The sequence below is a fragment of the Perna viridis genome, chromosome 15 (genome assembly GCF_037379345.1).
Source record: "Perna viridis isolate PV_CMFRI_1.1 ecotype Kerala chromosome 15, ASM3737934v1, whole genome shotgun sequence".
Classification (NCBI taxonomy): Eukaryota; Metazoa; Mollusca; class Bivalvia; order Mytilida; family Mytilidae; genus Perna; species Perna viridis.
The window spans coordinates 3,332,718-3,352,690 of NC_142459.1; the positions used below are offsets into that span (position 1 = coordinate 3,332,718).

General features: G+C 32.4%; 1 protein-coding gene across 5 annotated transcripts in view; it reads left to right on the plus strand.

Moving 5' to 3' along the window:
* The window catches only part of LOC148596541 (uncharacterized), a 44,842-nt gene that overhangs the window by 20,230 nt on the left and 4,639 nt on the right, over positions 1–19,973 (plus strand). For 3 of the 5 annotated variants that reach the window (XM_088562761.1, XM_088562760.1, XM_088562759.1), the window contains 13 exons: positions 671–799; positions 3,784–3,919; positions 4,371–4,532; positions 6,524–6,671; positions 6,975–7,315; positions 7,629–7,913; positions 8,666–8,764; positions 12,152–12,388; positions 12,661–12,732; positions 13,073–14,212; positions 14,769–14,847; positions 15,532–15,682; positions 18,776–18,835. In XM_088562761.1, coding sequence (XP_088418887.1) covers positions 671–799; positions 3,784–3,919; positions 4,371–4,532; positions 6,524–6,671; positions 6,975–7,315; positions 7,629–7,913; positions 8,666–8,764; positions 12,152–12,388; positions 12,661–12,732; positions 13,073–14,212; positions 14,769–14,847; positions 15,532–15,682; positions 18,776–18,835 — 3,039 coding nt within the window. The remainder of the gene's footprint in view (positions 1–670; positions 800–3,783; positions 3,920–4,370; positions 4,533–6,523; positions 6,672–6,974; positions 7,316–7,628; positions 7,914–8,665; positions 8,765–12,151; positions 12,389–12,660; positions 12,733–13,072; positions 14,213–14,768; positions 14,848–15,531; positions 15,683–18,775; positions 18,836–19,973) is intronic. The other 2 variants (XM_088562763.1, XM_088562762.1) reach the window with 2 other exon arrangements.

A 19,973-nucleotide genomic window follows, 5' to 3' on the forward strand; every position in this document is an offset into this window, starting at 1 on the left:
GCCTGGTTCCGGATTTTAGTATGTTGGGGTTGCAAACTATGCATTATGTCCCCTTTCCAACCTGTCCCATGCAATAATTCCTGTTTACCAATGCTTTAAATTGCAAGAAAATCTTCATCTAAGGAAAATTCCTTGTAAATTTACGCAAAATTATATGAAATATTTAGCAAGTAATTAAACCAGGTGAGCGATACAGGCTCACGTGAGCCTCTGGTTATAAATAGTTCTCAGAAGGTTGTATTTTAACATAGTGGCATGATTGTTAATGAGATCTATAGAGATATAGTGATTGTGTTGGTTCACATAGATACAGCTTTCACATTTTCTTTTTTAACTGACAAGTATGAAATTAAAATGTATCCTCAGTATCAGTGCATTTACCAAAGTTAGGTGTAAAAACACTTCATATACTACATCATTATTCCTGGACTTTTAATTCTAGAAGATAGTACATATTCATGATTTTGAAATATAAGAAGGTAGACCTTGGTTAAGGGACATAACTCTTACAAATCATTTGTAGGTTTGTGTTAAGTTTTTGATATCAATCTCGTGTTAGCATCTAAGTAACTTAGATATATTTTGAATGCTTGACAGAGATAAATGGAATTGAATATGTTACAAACATGTCACTGATTAGTTATGTCCCTTCTTAACTTAACTACTGTAGATGTCAGAAAGCATGTGAAACAGTACACGAGACTGCCAGAGATAACTTAAGGAAAGAGTTAGCTGAGGAATTCTCCACAGAGAAGGCTAACCTCATCAAAAAGTATGAAAATGAGGCTACTAAACTCAGGTATGTGTTGTACAGTGAATCTTAACCAAACACAGCATCTCCAGTGGAGTCTGTATAAACCATAACAAAACCAAGCTATGTACAGGTATATACATAGTCTTTGTACAGGTATATACAGGCAATCTTTGTACAGGTATATACATGCAGTCTTTGTACAGGTATATACATGCAGTCAGTACAGGTATAAACATGCGGACATTAGAACCACTCAGGTGGTGTGATATACTGGTCCAGTCTATCTTATGTTGATGTTTTCCTGTTATGTTCTTGTTGACTGACTGAGGTTTTTTTTTAATGTCCTTAACTACCCTGCTTGGTCCTCTGCGGGCGGTTATGGTTTTGTCTGCAATTTAATACATGATTTGGTTGTTAAATGTTTGCTCTTTTCATTGTTAATGTGTTTTTATGTCATGTGTTGTATGATTTGATAAATATTTTTGTTTCTGTGGTCAAATACATGCAGTTTATGTTAAGGACAATATTCTTTTTTTTTAGCTCACTTGGCCAAAGGCCATGTGAGCTTTTGCCATCACTTGGCGTCCGTCGTCCGTCCGTCGTCCATCCGTAAACTTTTACATTTCAATCTTCTTCTCTGAAACCACAGGGCCAAATAAAACCAAACTTGACACAAATGTTCACTGGTATGAGGGGATGAAAGTTTGTGATTTTGGTGCCGATTGGAAATTCAAGATGGCCGCCACCGAGGATCTTAGTTTAACATTGGACCCTATGGGAGAAACATGTAAAAATCTTCTTCTCGGAAACCACTTGACCAAATTAAACAAAACTTGACACAAATGTTCACTGATATGAGCGAATGAAAGTTTGTGATTTTGGTGCCAATCGGAAATTCAAAATGGCCGCCACCGAGGATCTTAGTTTAACATTGGACCCTATGGGAAAAACATGTAAACATCTTCTTCTCGGAAACCACTTGACCAAATTAAACAAAACTTGACACTATTAAATGTTCACTGATATGAGGGGATGAAAGTTTGTGATTTTGGTGGCGATCAGAAATTCAAGATGGCTGCCACCGAGGATCTTAGTTTAACATTGGACCCTATGGGAAAAACATGTAAAAATCTTCTTCTCGGAAACCGCTTGACCAAATTAAACAAAACTTGACACAAATGTTCACTTTTATGAAGGGATGTAAGTTTGTGATTTTGGTGCCAATCGGAAATTCAAAATGGCCGCCACCGAGGATCTTACTTTAACATTGGACCCTATGAGAAAAACATGTAAAAATCTTTTTCTCGGAAACCGCTTGACCAAATGAAACAAAACTGGAAACAAATGATCTTTGGCATGAGGAGATGAAAGCTTGTGATTCTTTTGCCATTTCAAAATGGCTGCCACTGTGGATCTTAACTTAACCAAAGTTTCCGCTCGAGAAAATATACATCTAGAGGTCGCCACATGATCTTCAACAAGTGGGAAATTTCCTCCATGTAGCAAGCTCTAAATTGCCCCAATAAAAACAAAGTGGATAAATCAGTGAACACAATACTGAGGTGGGGGCTGGAGGGGGTCTGATCCCGGAATCCCGACTTTATTTTTACTAAATCCCGAAATCCCGAACAACAAAGGAACTTAAAAACTGCTAAAATCCCGATTCCCGGTGGATTTATTTCCCGAAATCCCGGGCTTAATTCTCAGAAATCCCGAAATCCTGAGCTTAAAAACCTCTGATCCCAGCATCTCGAAAAAGGTCCGGCCCTTCCTCAATACTATATCAGTTTATCATTTATGGTAAGAAACTAAAATGTTTTAAAAAAAGACAACTACATGCCAGTGACTATATTTCCTGCCTTGGGACAGGCGCAAACAATATGCAGCGGGGTTAAACTAGTTTTGTTGGATCCAAACCCTCCCCCTCTATACGGTCAAAGGCTAAAATAAATACAAAGTTAGACACACAGTAAAAATCAACCTGAAATACATCCAATTCATTAGAAAAGTACCTCAACAATTATTAACAATAACATAGAAGACAAACAAATGAGGTATAAACAATGAATGCTCGCAGTTACTGAAAGCAAGCTCAGGACACAAATAAGGATGACAAATCTTCAAGCCTCCCAACACAAAAAATATCAGTTACAAAACTTCCAAAGGATTTAGAACTGCAACATCATAGACTATGTTGGTCTAGCAAGAAGTTGTGCAATGACTAAAATGCTAAAATATGAATGATTAAGTTATAATGTAATGATCTAATAAGAGTATCAATATTTTTTCCTACAAAGACAAGATTTAATGATCTGACAACAATGTCGAATTTATATCCTTTATGAATCAGTCTATTTAAATAATTCTTAAGATTTGATGGACATTGTTTGCATTTATGTGCCTTGTAAACTATATTTCCATACAAAACTGGATGTGAAATGCCTAGTTTAATAAGATTAGTTTTTTAGCAAAGTAATCATGTTGGAGGCTAAGAAACGCTGTGTTTTGCAGAAATTTCATGGATTCCGCAAAACAATGGCAATTTCTGCATTTTTAAAGGCCTGGTTCCGGATTTTAGTATGTTGGGGTTGCAAACTATGCATTATGTCCCCTTTCCAACCTGTCCCATGCAATAATTCCTGTTTACCAATGCTTTAAATTGCAAGAAAATTTTCATCTAAGGAAAATTCCTTGTAAATTTACGCAAAATTATATGAAATATTTAGCAAGTAATTAAACCAGGTGAGCGATACAGGCTCACGTGAGCCTCTGGTTTAAATTAAGACTTTTTCTTTCATTGACATAGCAATGAAAATGTTAGAGTGCATGAATACTGTTGTTTGGTTGTTCCCAGTATCTTATACCTAAATTATACATAAGTCTCATATATGGAATTTTGTCCATAAATTTTGAATTGAATTCCATTGGATTAGAATTGTAAACAAAAAGCTCTCTTTGCAAAATCAACAATCACTCCAGTTTTCTGTCCCAGTTGAGATCTATAGTAATTATAGCTGATGTTTTGTCAGGAATGATCTGAACAATGCCCTACAGGAGATAGATGACTGTAAAGTCCTATATGTTAAAGTTTGTGAAGAGAAAGATAAACTTGGAGAGAAACTGAAAGTAGATATGGATCAATCCCTGACTAATAAACTCAAAGCTGTAAGTTTTAATTAATTACAAATAGATAATACCAGTGTATTGACTTGACATAAAACTGATAGAACCATGAGAAAATGCTGTGAATCAAACTGAAATTGTATATCAAAGTTTTTGTTAAGCCATTGAGCTGTTATTGTCTATATATTGTAATAAATATGTAAAGAAACAAAATGTTTTAATTCCAAACGGGCGACATCCTGGCAACTTCAAAACAATGTAACATTTGTGACATCACAGCAGAAACAGGAGAAAGTTGTATCCAGTTGATAACTGTATATTACTTGTAAATGTACTGTCAATGCATTTTGACTGCTCAAATAGAATGGTTGCAGTATAGATAATTTAATCTATCTAGAATTTTAGTGAAATCCCTCTGTTGTCAATAGTAAGGTATCATCAACATGATCAGATATAAATATGTCTATGTTATCTCTTTCTTTGTGTTTTCTAGATGAAAGAAGACATAGAGAGAGAGAAGGAGAAAGAAATAGAGGAGATGAAGGAGAGAGTGAAGGATGAATGTACCAAGGCTAACGACATACTGAATGGTAAAATAAAGGAACAACTACAGAATCAGTGGCAGGAGGATGCCAAGAAAACCATGGAAACAGAGGTAATGTTATTCAGGAAATACTGGGGGACAATACAGTGTTACCTCTCTTAACCAAACTCTGAATAATCTAAAAACCTGTATATACCAGACTTATATATCTGTAGTTAAATGTATTTTGAATCTTGATTAACCAAACATTTGTCTAAACCAAACCAGTTTTAAAGTCTGAAAGGGCTTTAGTTTAGACAGTTTTCACTGTATTTGGACCAGTTAGTCACCCAAGAAATTATCTGGACCATAGCTGGTTTATTGGATTTTTTGGGTAACTGTAGTCTTCATTCAGTTTGTAGTGGCTAAACTCTGTCCCACACTTGGGTTTTTCCATAGTAGCATCTATGATTTATGTTACTAATGCACCAGTCACCCAAATGTATGAAATATAAGAACTATATGCAACACTGTGTTCATCCTTATTTGAAAAAAAAACTCTAAGGTAATACTGAGGATTTTCTTATAGATTCTGTTAATATTGCTGTATAATGAAATGGATTAGGACTGGTTGACATTATTGAGAAGGTTATTTAAATTTTTTATGTCATTGTAATGTACAAAGGTAAATATAAGAGGTAATATGATACTGTTTATAAACCATTTTATCTGATACATTGTATATACCTTTTAACTTTGTGTATTGCTTTTCAAATGACTTCTTGATAGGAGAAAATAAAAATACTTTTATATACTTTTCATAGTTTTTATTTCATTAATTTTCTTTTTTAATGTTGTAGCTTTAAGGGTGTAAATACCTTTTAGGAATTTTGCTGGCAAAGTCATCTACCATTTATAGTTTCAAAAAAGAATTAACAATTTCATATCTTAGACACCTCTAACAAAAATGTTTAATTAATGATTTGTCAGAGAAAGCTGCAGTATTGAAACAATACATGGACCAAGGCATTTCATGGCTTTTGTTTTACATGGACCAAGGCATTTCATCCCATTTGTTTTACATGGACCTAGGCATTTCATGGCTTTTGTTTTACATGGACCAAGGCATTTCATGCCTTTTGTTTTAAAATAAAATGGTTAATAGGAACCATAATTACGGACAGTTTGATCTGGGTTGCAATGATAATAGATCTCATCTTTTCCCTCTGTAGTAATGTTTAACTATAAAACATGCTTTCTAAAACTGCTATATTGAAAATCTTTATTTTATCATCTTTAATGGAAAAATGATTATAATCACTTATTACTGAAGGATAATCTATATTGTAACATTCTAGGTTAGTCAGACAGGTCTATTAAATTTAAATATTCAGCACATTTAAAATTGTTAATATTGCATGTTTTTAAATCTTTAATAATATAATTGTATTTACAGGTCCTTCCCTTCTACACTTTAATTATAATAGACTAGGTATATATTTAAACCTTTACACGCTTGAGTGACCATATAGTATTCAATTGGTAATTAACAATCTATTGTTTTATGGATATTAGACAAATACTGTGATATCGTCACTACGGTGAAGTTGTGATGTAATTAATTTGGATTAGTTTTCTGTATAAGTTATAAATTCTAACTGACAATATGATATGGATGAAAACAAATTCACTGGGCATAGCACAAGGTAAAGTTGATATAAATTCATTGGGAAAACTGTTGCCATATTTAGACTCAGAATGTATAAGATTACTTTCTTTCTTGGAGATATTTGAACAATGATTTTAGAAATGTTGCTGATGTAAAGGTGCCTTCACAATAATCCTGGTTATAAATGTACTTCTTTGCAATATTGATCTAAGGGCAGGAGAAAGACTACGAAAATATAGTTTTTTTTTTTTTTTTTTCTTCAATGAAGGGGAAGATGAATTGAATCCTTTGGTGTCTGTCACTTGTTGTAGTTTATTTTGGCTTGATAGATTTGAATGAATCTTGCAACTGAAGTATTATGAAAAAAAGAGACACCAATTTATTTTACAGATCACGAGGTTGAAGGTCAAAATCAGTGTTACTAAAAATAGGTTTCTGTTTATTTTTCTATCAGATTGCTATGGCCAAAGTAAAATGGTTTGAGGAACAGAAGGTGTCTAAACAGACAGCTATAGATAACGCAGTAAAGTTAGCAGAATCTGAATGGCAGGCCAAGTTAGAGAAAGCTTTGGAGGAAGAAGTGGATAAACGGGTAGAAGAAGGTATGTTAGCCATACAAAAATTACTGAATAAAAGATTGAAAGAAATACCCGAAAGAACTAATGGTTAAGGAAAAGGGAAATTGAAGGTGATTTTTGACTAGTGACATTGTATGTACTTGATTAATGTATGTGAAAAATGTCCAGCAGTACATGAATAGGCATGCTGATCATCCCTGTGGTAATTACTAATACCTTTAGATATTATCAGCGAAGGACAACACTAGCAATATATTATTATAGAAATGAAAATAAACTTGAATTACATTGAATTATCACTATTCTTGTGTTGATTCATTTTTCCAGCCAAAGATCAGTGGACAACTGAAAGGCAGACAGCTTTTGACAAAGAATTACAGACTAAACTGAACAAGGAGAAAGATAATATTAGAACAGTAATGGAGACAGAGTATAAGAGTAAGTTGGACTCTGTTAAGGAGGAGATGGAGACCGAGAAGGATTCTGAAGTACGGAAAGCTGTGGAGAAGGAGAGAGTTAAGGCAACTAACCGGGCTGAGGTAGACAGGGAGATAGCTGTAAAGGAAGAAGAGGAGAAATGGAAAATAAAAATGGAGAGGGATCTTGAGACAAGGTTAGAGAAGGAGAAGAGAGATTGGGAGGAGAACAATGAAATTGATGTTTTACAGGTAACTATAATCCTAACTAAACTATATCCAACTCAACTATTGCTATATTGGAGTCACTTTGTCCATTTATCTGCCCTTTGTTTCCACTGTCGTTGCAGTTATCTTAGATTTCAATGGATGGATTGATTTCAAATGGAATATATGGCTTTATATAGATGGGGCATATGTTGTAAGCATTTTGGTTACTGCCAGGTATTAGTGTTTGAGTCTTCATTTTACTTGGAATGTTTATTTTGTTGTTTCTTAAATATGACCTGGAATATAATTTTAATTATAGCTTTTAAAACTAATAAATTATGCCTTTTTTTTTCAGAAAATTCATGAAGAAAAGTTAAAGTGGAACAGAAAGAAGGAGACAGAGATTAAAGAGGCCATAGAAGAGGAGAGGTCAAAGTTCAAGATTAACCAGGAAAAGGAGACAAGGGAGAGAGAAGAAAAAGAGAAGTTAGCCTTAGAGCAAAGGGAAGTAGAACAGAAAAAGGAACTTAAGCAGGCCTTAGAGCATGCTCGCAGGGAATGGGAAGACTCACATGAGTTCAGTGTTGAGCAGATTAAAAACTCAATGGAGGAACAGATACAAGAGAGGATTTCTGCTGAGGTTTGTTGGAAGTAGAGGTAGTGAGTATGAATGTACAGAGGTTTGTTTGAATTTGAGGTAGTGAGTATGAATGTACAGAGGTTTGTTTGAATTTGAGGTAGTGAGTACAAGTATACAGTGGTTTGTTTGAATTTGAGGTAGTGAGTACAACTGTACAGAGGTTTGTTTGAATTTGAGGTAGTGAGTATGAATGTACAGAGGTTTGTTTGAATTTGAGGTAGTGAGTATGAATGTACTGTGGTTTGTTTGAATTTGAAGTAGTGGGTACAAATTAACAGTGATTTGTTTGAAGTTGAGGTAGTGAGTATGAATGTACTGTGGTTTGTTTGAATTTGAGGTAGTGAGTACTACTGTACAAAGGTTTGTTTGAATTTGAGGTAGTGAGTATGAATGTACAGATGTTTGTTTGAATTGGAGGTATTGAGTATGAATGTACAGTGGTTTGTTTGAATTTGAGGTAGTGAATACAAATTAACAGTGGTTTGTTTGAATTTGAGGTAGTGAGTACAAATACAGAGGTTTGTTTGAATTTGAGGTAGTGAGTACAAATGTACAGAGGTTTGTTTTAATAGGGTTGTTACTTATTTATTGAATTCCTGTTAAAATATTAAACATTACATCATAAAAAAGTATGTACATGTTTATAGTATTTTTTACCAAATCATCATTTCAAATTTTGCAATTATTTACTTGACTGATTAAAAACATTCCATATTTTATTTAAACATTTTTTTGTCTTTTTTCTGTCACAGGTATCCTTGGCAATTGATGAAGCTAGGAAGGAGTGGTTGCTGGAGAAACAGAGAGAAAGATCAGCTACAGAGGAACTCAGTCTGTCAGTCATTAAAGAGGTATGGTAGTTATTACAATATAATGGTCACAGGATGTTAAAATATTATACTTGTACCAACCATCCTGTATATTGAGTAATATTTTCCTATTTAATGATATTTTATAAAACTATTTCTGACAATTATCTTTTCCACTGTGGATTTGTTCTACTCTTTACATTAGATGCTGGTAGACATTATGATACACACATTATAGTTTGGTTAATTAAAAATAATTACCTTGAATTCTTTTTTTTTTCAAATAATTTACATAAATATGAATTCATAAAAATTTCTTAATAAGAAAAAGAAAGTACTGATTGTTGTAATTGTTCAAATCTACTGATAATTCATGACAAAAAGTAGCTACCCACTTTTTATCGTTGTTTGTAACAAGTTCTAATTATTTTTAGAATAATCGTATACATGAGGTAAAGGTCACCACAATACTTAACATTTTAACCTTATTTTGTACCTTTTTTTTGGTTCCTATTGTAGAGTAGATGTTATGTTTATGTTAACAAATCTCTTCATACATGTATGTTCTATACATACATGTATTTAAAAAATCTTGATTAGTTTTAACATATTTTATGTTTTCCACATTTTGTCAAAATCTTGACTGATTTAGATTAAAAGACAAGTAGTGAGATTGCGAATAATTTACTCAAGATTTTAAGTAAAATTTGTTTGAGAACAGTAGCATAACTTGACAGGAAAATTAAAACAGATAACTTATTTACATAACATGATATATGATAAAAAGAATATCAAAATACTGCGTGCAAAAACTTGGACATGAAACGGGTCATCAGTTGCACAAGGAAAGAACAAAACAAAGGTCTTTATTAGCAAATGGCAAAAGAATGCATACACATAATATGCCAACTTTAATATATGGTTTTTCAAGTAAAAGTAATTGGCTTCAATAGTCAACAATTGCATGTCAACAATATAATATAACAATATAATGTTTCTTGAGAGGATGAGGTATCTGGGATGTAATTTGGCCTTTTCCTGAGCTGAAAGTATAAAAGTTTTTGAACCATGAGAATTTACAACATAGATCTATTAAATTCTAAAATAAGAAATTAAAATGTTATGATATCCCTTGTATTTATTTGAATGCTTTTGTGACAAATATAAAATAGTTTTGATTTTGATGACCTCTTGTAAAAATCCTTCCAATCGTAAAAATGTGGTCTTTGTGATAATGGAAAACTGATATTATTTTAAGGAGAGAATCAAATTAAAACAGAGTGTAAGTTGAGCATAAAGCTACCATTCTGTGACATTAAACAGCTTTTAGTGCCATCTTGTTCAATCATTCTGTTTTTTTTTTTTTTTTGAAAAGATCCAAGCACTCCCTCTAATGCATGCTGAAATGACAAGAACTTTTTTTAACTGTCCTTTGATTTTGGTGCATGGGAATTTTTATAGATTTGTCATAACCTAGGTCAACAAAATTGATTTAAAATTCTCAGTCATATCTAATACCTCTATTTTGCTTTTCTAGTCCGAAAATTTTTACTGTTTATGACGACTTTATAAACTCCCTATCTCTAGCTTTAAACATCATCTTGTCAAAGAAATGGTAGCTTTTACAGATCAGTTCATCTAATCACAATACAATCATTGTTCTTATCAAATACTTGCTGTGTACACAAAATAACAACTGAGTTTTTTGTTGAAAATCTCCTGCATTTTAATCTTACATTGAGCCATTTTTGTAAGGAGAATTCATTATCCACCACACAGTTAATGAATTACACTTTCTTAAAAAAAGTTGTGTGTTTTCAATTTACTGTGAAAGAACTATTGTTCGTGGGGTACCAATTTTCATGCTGTTGGTGGTTAGGCCAAACCATGAAATTTGGTTACCAGTGAAAAGGAGATTTCCATTGATGTGTATACTGTAAACCTAAAAAACCATGAATTTAACTATCCACAAACTTGTGTTTCTTCCCGAATCCATGAATATTGGTATCCACGAATAAAAGTATTTCATAGTAAGTCTAAACATACATTGAGCCAATTTTTGCGAGAGAGTTCATAATCCACCACACACCAAACAGAAGCATTTTTTTGATAAGACACTTTTAAATAAAAAAAAAAAAATGTGCTCATTTTTGTAATACTACATGTAGTAAACTCCAACACAGATTATCACAGACCTCTGCTAATTTAATTGATATTGACAAGGTGTAAAATTCCTAAACTGTCACTGTAACTATTTCATTTAATCTGGCTAACTAAAAATCACAATAAAGCGGTAAAAATCCTCAGTAAATTTGTGCGTCTGGTTGCTGTTATGGCATTCTGGCATATTTTCATTTTTGGAATTAGACTTATTATTTTGGATTTTTTTTTAATATGGATTCAACATGAACAAGAGAAAAACCATTGGCATTATTTATATATGACAGTCTACTTTACCATAATACATGTAGCATGTTTATAGAGGTTTCTCATATTTATATAAGTATTTAGATGACAAACGAGTAAGTAGAGTCTGTCATGCCAAATCTGCTTCAATATCAATATTGCTTTTTAGTTGTGATATTAAACTTTGTAGTCTTTTTTGTTTTTATTTCAGTTAATTTTGATAATCAGTTACTATTATTTTTTATGTTTTCTTTAGAAATTCAAAGCATGGACAAATCACTTTAAATTTTTCAAAAAAAGTTTCATGGGAAAAAAACATATTTTTGCATGTTCTGAGTGTGGCTAGTAGACTAGTTAATGTGTGTTAAGTGTGATGCCATAGCTCTATGAGAAATAAGGGGAGGGGGAAATTCCTTAATTATAGATTGATTGAATATTTAGTTGCTCAGATGACATGAACAAAAGGTAAAATGTTTTATTGTGTGTAGTTGTCATACTAAAATGTCCATAATGAATTTCCTTATGGAACTAAAAAAATTGTTACCAGCTGTCCAGTTGAATAAAAGGACTCAGAACAAATGTTACTGGAATCAGTTAATTCACAGATAGATCAGATCTAACCTCTCAGAGGAACTGTCAGAAGAGCCAGCTGTTCTGACAGTTCTGGCAGTGCTGGCTCTACTGCTAGAACTGTCAGATGAGCTGGCTATAGAACTGTTCTTCTGACAGTTCTAGGACAATTTTGTGAGAGGTTAGAATTGATGTCATCTGTAGTTGGGATTGAAAGTAAGTTGCTGACCAATTTACCTACAGTTTAGTCACTTGATAGAAAACATGGCCAGTGTTTTTAGAAAAGCAAGCAGCAATATTTTCATAAATACAAATGTAGTAATTCTGTGATAAAAATCATTCAGTAATCTGGGGCATTTCATATGAATATTTCATCCTTTAAATAATTGTGAACAAATAAATCAGTGACAAGAATTGCTTTATTAAGGACTTGGTTTCTTTACCTTTTTGTAGGAGATTGAAACATTAAAAGAGGAAAACAGTGAATTGTTGGAGAGAATGAAGAAAAAAGATGAACAGTGGAAGATGGAGAGAGAGAATTTCTCCAAACAGAAAGAGTCAGAGTTGAAACGGAAGCTGGACCAGGAATTGGCCGAGTTACAAGATCAACACAATAAAGTTCTACAGGAAAATCAGGAAACATTGACAGAGGCACTAAAACAGGCTCGGGAAAAATTCTCTAAAGAAGTGGTAGGTCTTAAACATCTTTACATACACTATGTTTTTACTATAATCATTTCTGCTTACTTATCTGTAATTTTGGAGAAAACCATCCTATCAACAACTCATGTGTCTTTTGCATGTACAGTCTCAAAACTACAACAACTAGAATTTTTTTTGTCCATAACTATTTCAGAAATATGGATAAACATAAAAATGCATGAATCACCTCTTGTCTGATATTTATATCTATTTGAATGACAGACGTTAAAAAAATCTGAACATAATAACATTATTTACAGAATGAGCTGAAGAAAGGACATGAGGAAGAGATAAACAAATATAGGGAAAAACTGCAGAAAGAAGATGAAAATGTGAGTTAATTCTGATAATCATTGGAATTCATAGTTTAAATATATTATCTAATTGATTGGTTTTAAATGTAAAAAAATGCCTATGTTAAAGTTCAGTGACCTTTCTTTTGAGATTTTTGATTTAAAATGTAAGGTATGTTCATCCAAGGTCATATTGGAGAAAAATTAGGGATGTCTATACACAAAAATATATCAAGTTAAAATTACCTTAATTTGCCAAAATAAAGAAAAATCTGCTTCCTGCATCTTTAGGTATGAATCCATGAGTTTTTGAATACTCTTCTCTCATGTAATCATTTGATTTATTGTAATCTACATATATATTCTCTTTTTTTCTCAGTCCAGTGATTCGTTTAGAAGAAATATGGAAACACAACAACAAAAATGGGATGAGGAAAAGTTACAATTAGAAAGAGAAGTTCAGGAGAGGGATGCTTTACTGGAGAAAGCTGACAGTCATCTTTCAAAGGAGATAGAGAAAATGACAACGGAAATGGAGAAGGCGTATCAAACTAAATTGGAGACAGAGATAAACACAGCAAGGCAGAAATGGGAGTCAGGGAGACTTCATCTCCAAGATCCTAATGTGGAGAAAATGAAAAAGAAGCTGAAAGATCTTGAGGAGGAGAACAAAATGGTTCTGTCGAAGTATGAAATGTTAAAATCTGACACTGAAAAATTCAGGGCAGAGGTTGAAAAGGTTGTGAGAGAAAATCAAAAAGTCAAGTTTGAAAATCAAAAAGTTCAGTTAGATAATCAAAAGGCAAAAGCAGACTGTCAGAGATTGAAAGAAGAATACCAGAGAATTCTTCAGGAGAATAAAAATATGAAAAATGAAATGGAAACTTTGAAAGAAGAGAACACTGTAATGAAAAATTCATTACAAGAAGCGTCGGATAATTTCACTCAGTCGTCAGAGAATTATAAAAAGTCAATTAGTGAACTTCACGAGAAGTTGATGAATCAGTCTGAACAGGTAAAGGAGGTTGAGTCTCTGAAACAGGAGGTAACAACTCTACGTAAAACCTCAGAGAAAATCCGTAGTGAGCAGGATGCTGTAGAAATAAAGCGGAGAGACCAGGAAGCTAAATACGAAAAATGTCAGTCAGAGCTATTCTGTATCATCAAGGAGAAAGAAAAACTAATTGATAACATTCGTAGTCTGGAGACTGCTTATAAGAAAGATTTAGCCACGCAGAAACAAAAACAAGACGAAATAAATGACAAATTGAGAAAAACTGAAAAGGCATACCATGAAACAAAACGTTACTATAGAAATGAAATGGAAAAAATCAAAAAGTCTTTAGAAACTGAGAATTCTGTTGCCATGGATACAATGAAATCTAAGATGGTTGAAATGCAGCAGAGCCATAAGAAGACTCTTGATAGCATGAAGAGACAGTATCAAATAGAATATCAGAGAATGGATTGTGAAATGAAGGATCTTCGAGACCGAAGTCTTAATTCTACTGAAGTTCAGGTATAAGTCACAAGTTTTTTTTATCAAACTTCTGATATTTTAATGTCTAGTTTTGGACAACCACAATTATGTCATTTACTGGATCAAATTGTAGTTAAAAGGTTACAGTGTGAAGTTAATTACTTCATGTTGTTTATATTGAAGGTGTACTGCTGGTAAAAATGCTGGTAGGCTTGCAGAATTTGCCAATGATTATAAGTTCATTGAAATTTTAGCTCGGAATTGTAGTCAGAAATTTATTTGGCAAAGACTGGAACATGTAAGAGGATGAAGTTATAAGAAAGATAGGCTTTATTGAGAGAGATGTCATTTGTCTAGAGTTGTGTGATGTCCTAAGTCCCTGTAAACTTGGAACGACTTGTCTGTAGACCAAGCCATCTCATATGTCTGTTAAACTTTCTTATTTGCTCCTCATGTTTAGCAGATCACCTCCTGTAATTAGGTGGTCATTGGTATTAATGTCATATATTTAATTCATAATAATTTGGATTATGAAGACTTCATCCTGTACAAATTGGTTGAATATAATTTCTAATTATAGTTATATTACTTGTAGACTGACTCAGAAGATATAGATGAAGGAGGGGTGATGCAAATCAGAGGACAATATCTGGATACTGTAACTAAAATTAAAGGTAGAAAATACAGCTAAATACTTAAAAGTTTTTGTATCAAGTGAAGGTGAATGAAGTTCTCTAAGGAATCAGGGTTAAAGTGAATTTGTGTGTCCTCTTTTATTTCTAGTCAATATACTGGTATTGTCTTTATATTGCAATTCTTATCTTTTTTTTTAAATCAAGTTGAATATTTATAGGACATGTTATTACATTGTGATAATAAACAGATAGTAATGGTAGGGAAGTAGGTAGAGCCAAAGTGTTATATACAGTCACTGACCATATATCATAAATATATATACTGTCAATGCTTTTTGGTGACTTAAATATAACGGCTGCAGTATAAAATAAAGATACTAATTTGAAATTTTACACAAAACAAGAAAAAAGTTTTTGATTGATTTTTTTTTTTTCGTGAATTTCTGGTAATTACCTCACACATTAGCTCACTGGGTATATTTCTTGAGTTACAAGATCATGGGTAACAGCTATAACCTTTTTCACAGTTCTAGGTACTGTTGTTCATAGCTTAAGCTAGAATCAATGGGTCATTTGATAGGACATTGGCTACTATATTTTCATTGATCACAGTGTATATATTTCAACATTTTGGTTGCAAAGTTCACCAATAAAAAAATGTCTGTAATTTCTTATGTATGCTTGATTGAATTTGGAAATTTGATGAAGTTCATATATTTATAGAGGATGTATTGAAGCATATTACTGAGACAAATATGAGAGCTGCAGAGACTGTCAGATGTGAAATGACAAAGGAGAGAAATGTCACACTTCGTCAACTGAAGAAAATCTACATGGATAATGTCAGGAAAGTCCTACAGAATGAAATCATTGGGTGTGTATTTAAATTAGTTGGGGTGATATGGTACTGACATTATGGGATTATGAAAACTTTAAAGAAGAGAAGGGGTGTCAATGGAAGACCCAGACTGAGGGTGGCTAAATTATGTTACAGAAATATTTCATTCATTAGAGATGTGTTAAAATATCAATGTTTGCTTGTAATTAATTGAAATTATAAGAATAAAACAAAGTACACTCACTTAAGGTACAATAATGTAGATCATACACAGAACATTCTTTTCTGTCAATTTGCAAAATCATACAGACATATATATTATCTATTAATTAATTAATCATGTTTGAAATAGTGTAATGATAATTTATTCAAATTATTTCAAATGATTTTTTTACATAAAAAAAGAATGGTAAAATTAAAAACATTATTTTTGAAAAGCCTCCTTCAAGGGGAGATAATTGAAATGTATAGGAAGTTATAGTTTTTAGCTCACCTGGCTATAGGCCATGTGAGCTATTGCCATCACTTGGCGTCCGTCGTCGTCGTCATTAACAATTTCTTCAAACATCTTCTCTGAAACAACTGAATAGATTTGCATGAATTTTATAATGACTATTCCTTAGAGAATCCTGCACAAAATGAGTGTTTGGATTTTTGATCAGTTAAAAAACATGGCCGCCATTACTAAAAATAGAACATAGGGGTCAGACAGCAGATTTTTGGGTATATCTCCAAAACCATTAGGTTTAGCTAAATTCTGACATGGGTTAAAGTATTCAGCATGATGAGATCAATCTGTGGTCAAATTTGGGTGAAAATCTGTTGACCCATGTTGGAGTTATTGCCCTTTTTGTACATTTTTTCTGTTTTTGATGTTATTTCTTCCAAAAATCTTCTTCTCAGAAACTTCTATACAGAATTAAATGAAAGTTGGTATTTTTGTTTTTTAGGGTATCCTTAACAAAATGACCATTTGGATTTTTGATCAGTTAAAAATAGTGCCGCCTATACTAAAAAAAGAACATAGGGGTCGCACAGTAGTTTTTGGCATATATCTCCAAAGCCATTAGGTTTGGCCAATATCTTTCAATTGCTGAAATATCCTTATTATAAAGCCTACAAAAGTTCCCAGGGATCAAAGTTGTCAGATGACTCCATGTAAGGGTTATTGCCCATGAGAGGTGAAAAATGACTTCTTTTTTATACAGTTTTCAGCCTATATCTTGAAATCTATGATAGATAGAATATGAAACTTTGAATTGCTGAAATGAATCTTATTATAAGGCCTACAAAAGTCTCCAGGGATCAAAATTGTCAGACAACTCCATATAAGAGTTATTGCCCTTGAAAGGCAAAAAGTTACGTTTTTTTTGCAGTTTCCAGTCAATATCTTGAAAACTATAATAGATAAAAAGAAACTTTCAGTTGATGAAGTGATCTTCCTGATAAGTCCTTCCAAAGTCAACATGGAGTCAAAATTGTTGGACAATTTCTTGTTAGAGTTATTGCCCTTGAAAGGCAAAAATTTAACCAGTTGAGCGATTCAGGCTCCTGGGAGCCTCTTGTTTTAATATGGCAAAAAAAAATTAGTTCATCTTAGTTCATTAGTTCCCCCCTTAGTGATCTACTTTTGATAAATAAAAACTTCTGTTCTTTCAGACATTAATTTAAGTTTAACATAAAAATTAGTGCTGCCCATGTCATTTGCTTGACATCTCTCTGCTTCTGTTGATGTTGATGTTGAAACTTTCTAAAGTTTAAATAAAAATTTGCAAATCAGCTCATGACACATGCTGCTCACTCTGAAGTTGAAGGGAAATCAGACATTATTTGTTTTGTTTCATGCAATGAGCATAATGTATCCAGTGTTGTTGAAATGCAAGCACTGTACATAAACCCCAAATAATACACTCAAAATCTCTGCACAAGTTCTACATCAAGCTTCAATCGATGTATTTGATATTGTATAAAATATGATAATCATGTGATGCCATTTATTAGAGAGGACTATCATGGTGTATTGATGTCAACGTTACAGAAGGGTAATAAACCCATTCTCAATATACTGATAGTCACTTTTGTTCTTGGGATCCATTTGGCTCATCAAAAATGCTGTTGTTTGTGGCTTATTGAATTTGTGGATATCATTGGAAATTCCAAGTTTTAAATTGAAATTTCACATTTTGTTTGGAATTTAAATTTGTGGTTTAAACCACAATAATTTGAACCCAAAGGACGAAAGTTCTACCATAGTCATGTTTCCCAGTTTAAAATATGCTTTAATGATATGACATTAGGGCTATTCCATTAAAACATATCTTGTACTGGCAGAAGGCACATTTTGTTAGGGGGCTCACCTATATAGTAATTTTAAGCTAAGTCTGTATATTTTATTTTGTTTGTCAGGAGTTTTGAGAACCACCTATGTATAAATAAAAAAAGTGCTTCCTCCATACTTCATATGTTATAATAGAACAGTCTAATACTGATAACCCAATCCAACATTTGTTATGATAATCGTAATCATGATCAATAACTCCTATTGTGTTACCCCTGATAAAGATAATTAAACAATAACATGATTTAATGTCTTCCTGTTAAATCCTGTCTTGTAAAGATTTTGTGTTGACTGATACTTTTTCCCCCACCCATAAAACTTTCAAACTAGATTTTTATGTCTTTGATGAACAGAAATCAGACTTTCCATTTAAGTATGTCTTTTGTTTCATTTTTAAATAAAATCTAAATTGTTCAAAGTTTGACTAAATTCCTTAATGAACTAGCCCAAGTCTACATTTTAAGTATCACAGCCAAAAGTGTCATACATGAGAATCATATGGTTTGCAACATATGATTATCATATGAATTGAGTTTAGGTTTACATATGATTATGGCTTGATATGATTATCATGTTTTTCATTAACATATGATTATCATGTGTCCAAGCCAAAATGTACATATGAAAATCATATAACTGTCATATGTCAATAACCATGTGATTATCATATGTGGCACATTTGGCTGTCTGAATTATTGTTTTTACTATATATTGGCTCAAAGCTACTGGCTAAGAGTTAGTACTGGCCTTAAGGTTCTTTGTTCACAATTTGATCCTATGTCATTTTACAGTAGAAAGTTTGGTAATACAGAAGATGGTAAAACATACTATATAACAGTTGATCAATACTGGTATATGTCACTTCCTGTGTGTTCACTGCCACCATACATGTCAACATGGAGGACTCCCTCTTTAGGCCTCTTTACTTTTCAACTTAACATGGAGGTCTCACTCCTTAGGCCTTTTGAAGTTTAAACTGCCTCCATACATCTCAACTTTTCTAAAGAGGGAGATCTCCTCCTCCTCCATAGGCCTCTAAGAGGTTGACATGTACAAATTGCCACCCTTCCTGTAACCTTGTACTTGGCTTTCATCATGTTTTTTCTCTCTATTTAGCTGCTTCCTGATAATTTGAGTTCTTGTACTACCCATATTTCTTTTTTGCATTAATATTGAAGTTTTTTTCTTTACCTGCAGAACTTATTTTATGACATTTGTGAAGATAAATCATAATTCTCCTATAAAATTACTTTTAATTTTGTAATTTATCTTTTAAAATTGGAGAAATGTGATAATCAACAAGTCATAATGTAAGTGGCTGTTTCTCTTATTTTTGAAATTCTTTTAATTCTCATGTCTTTTTATCAAATTCATAAAATTAACCGTAGTTTGAAGACTTTATAATGCTGAATAGATTTTTATTTTCTCAAATTCTATAATACCACTCAATTCAAGTTATTATACCCCTCAAAAGAAAGGGGGTGTACTGTTTTGTTTATTTTTTTGTTCAAGTACAAGGTTTTGTGTGTTTTATTGAGATTTGATCATCTGTCACAGCTTTTGTTGAGTTTTAATTTTTGCAAAGTTCTTAGTTTGATTGGACTTGAACACTGTAGTAGGATGCAATGTCACATTCTTTTGTAAATTAAGTTTTGTTTTGTTGTGAGCAACTTAAGACGTTTTATCTTTAATTTTTTTCACAGTAATTGCATCTGTAAAATTAAAACTCTGGAAAAATATTTTGGTTGAATATTTCATTTAACAGTGTAGCTACATTCCATTGTTCTTAAAACAAACACTAAGAGAGGAGAAAAACTCTGTATAAATGTAACCGAAAATTAGTGTTAAACTTTTGAATCATAATGATTAATAATTCTGTATGTTTGTAATATAAAAATTAAGGGGTTTGATCTTTCTAGAATTTTTTGGGTCCTTTGTTTGTTCTTTTGAATGTAATGGACTGATACTATAAAATTTATTATCCACGTA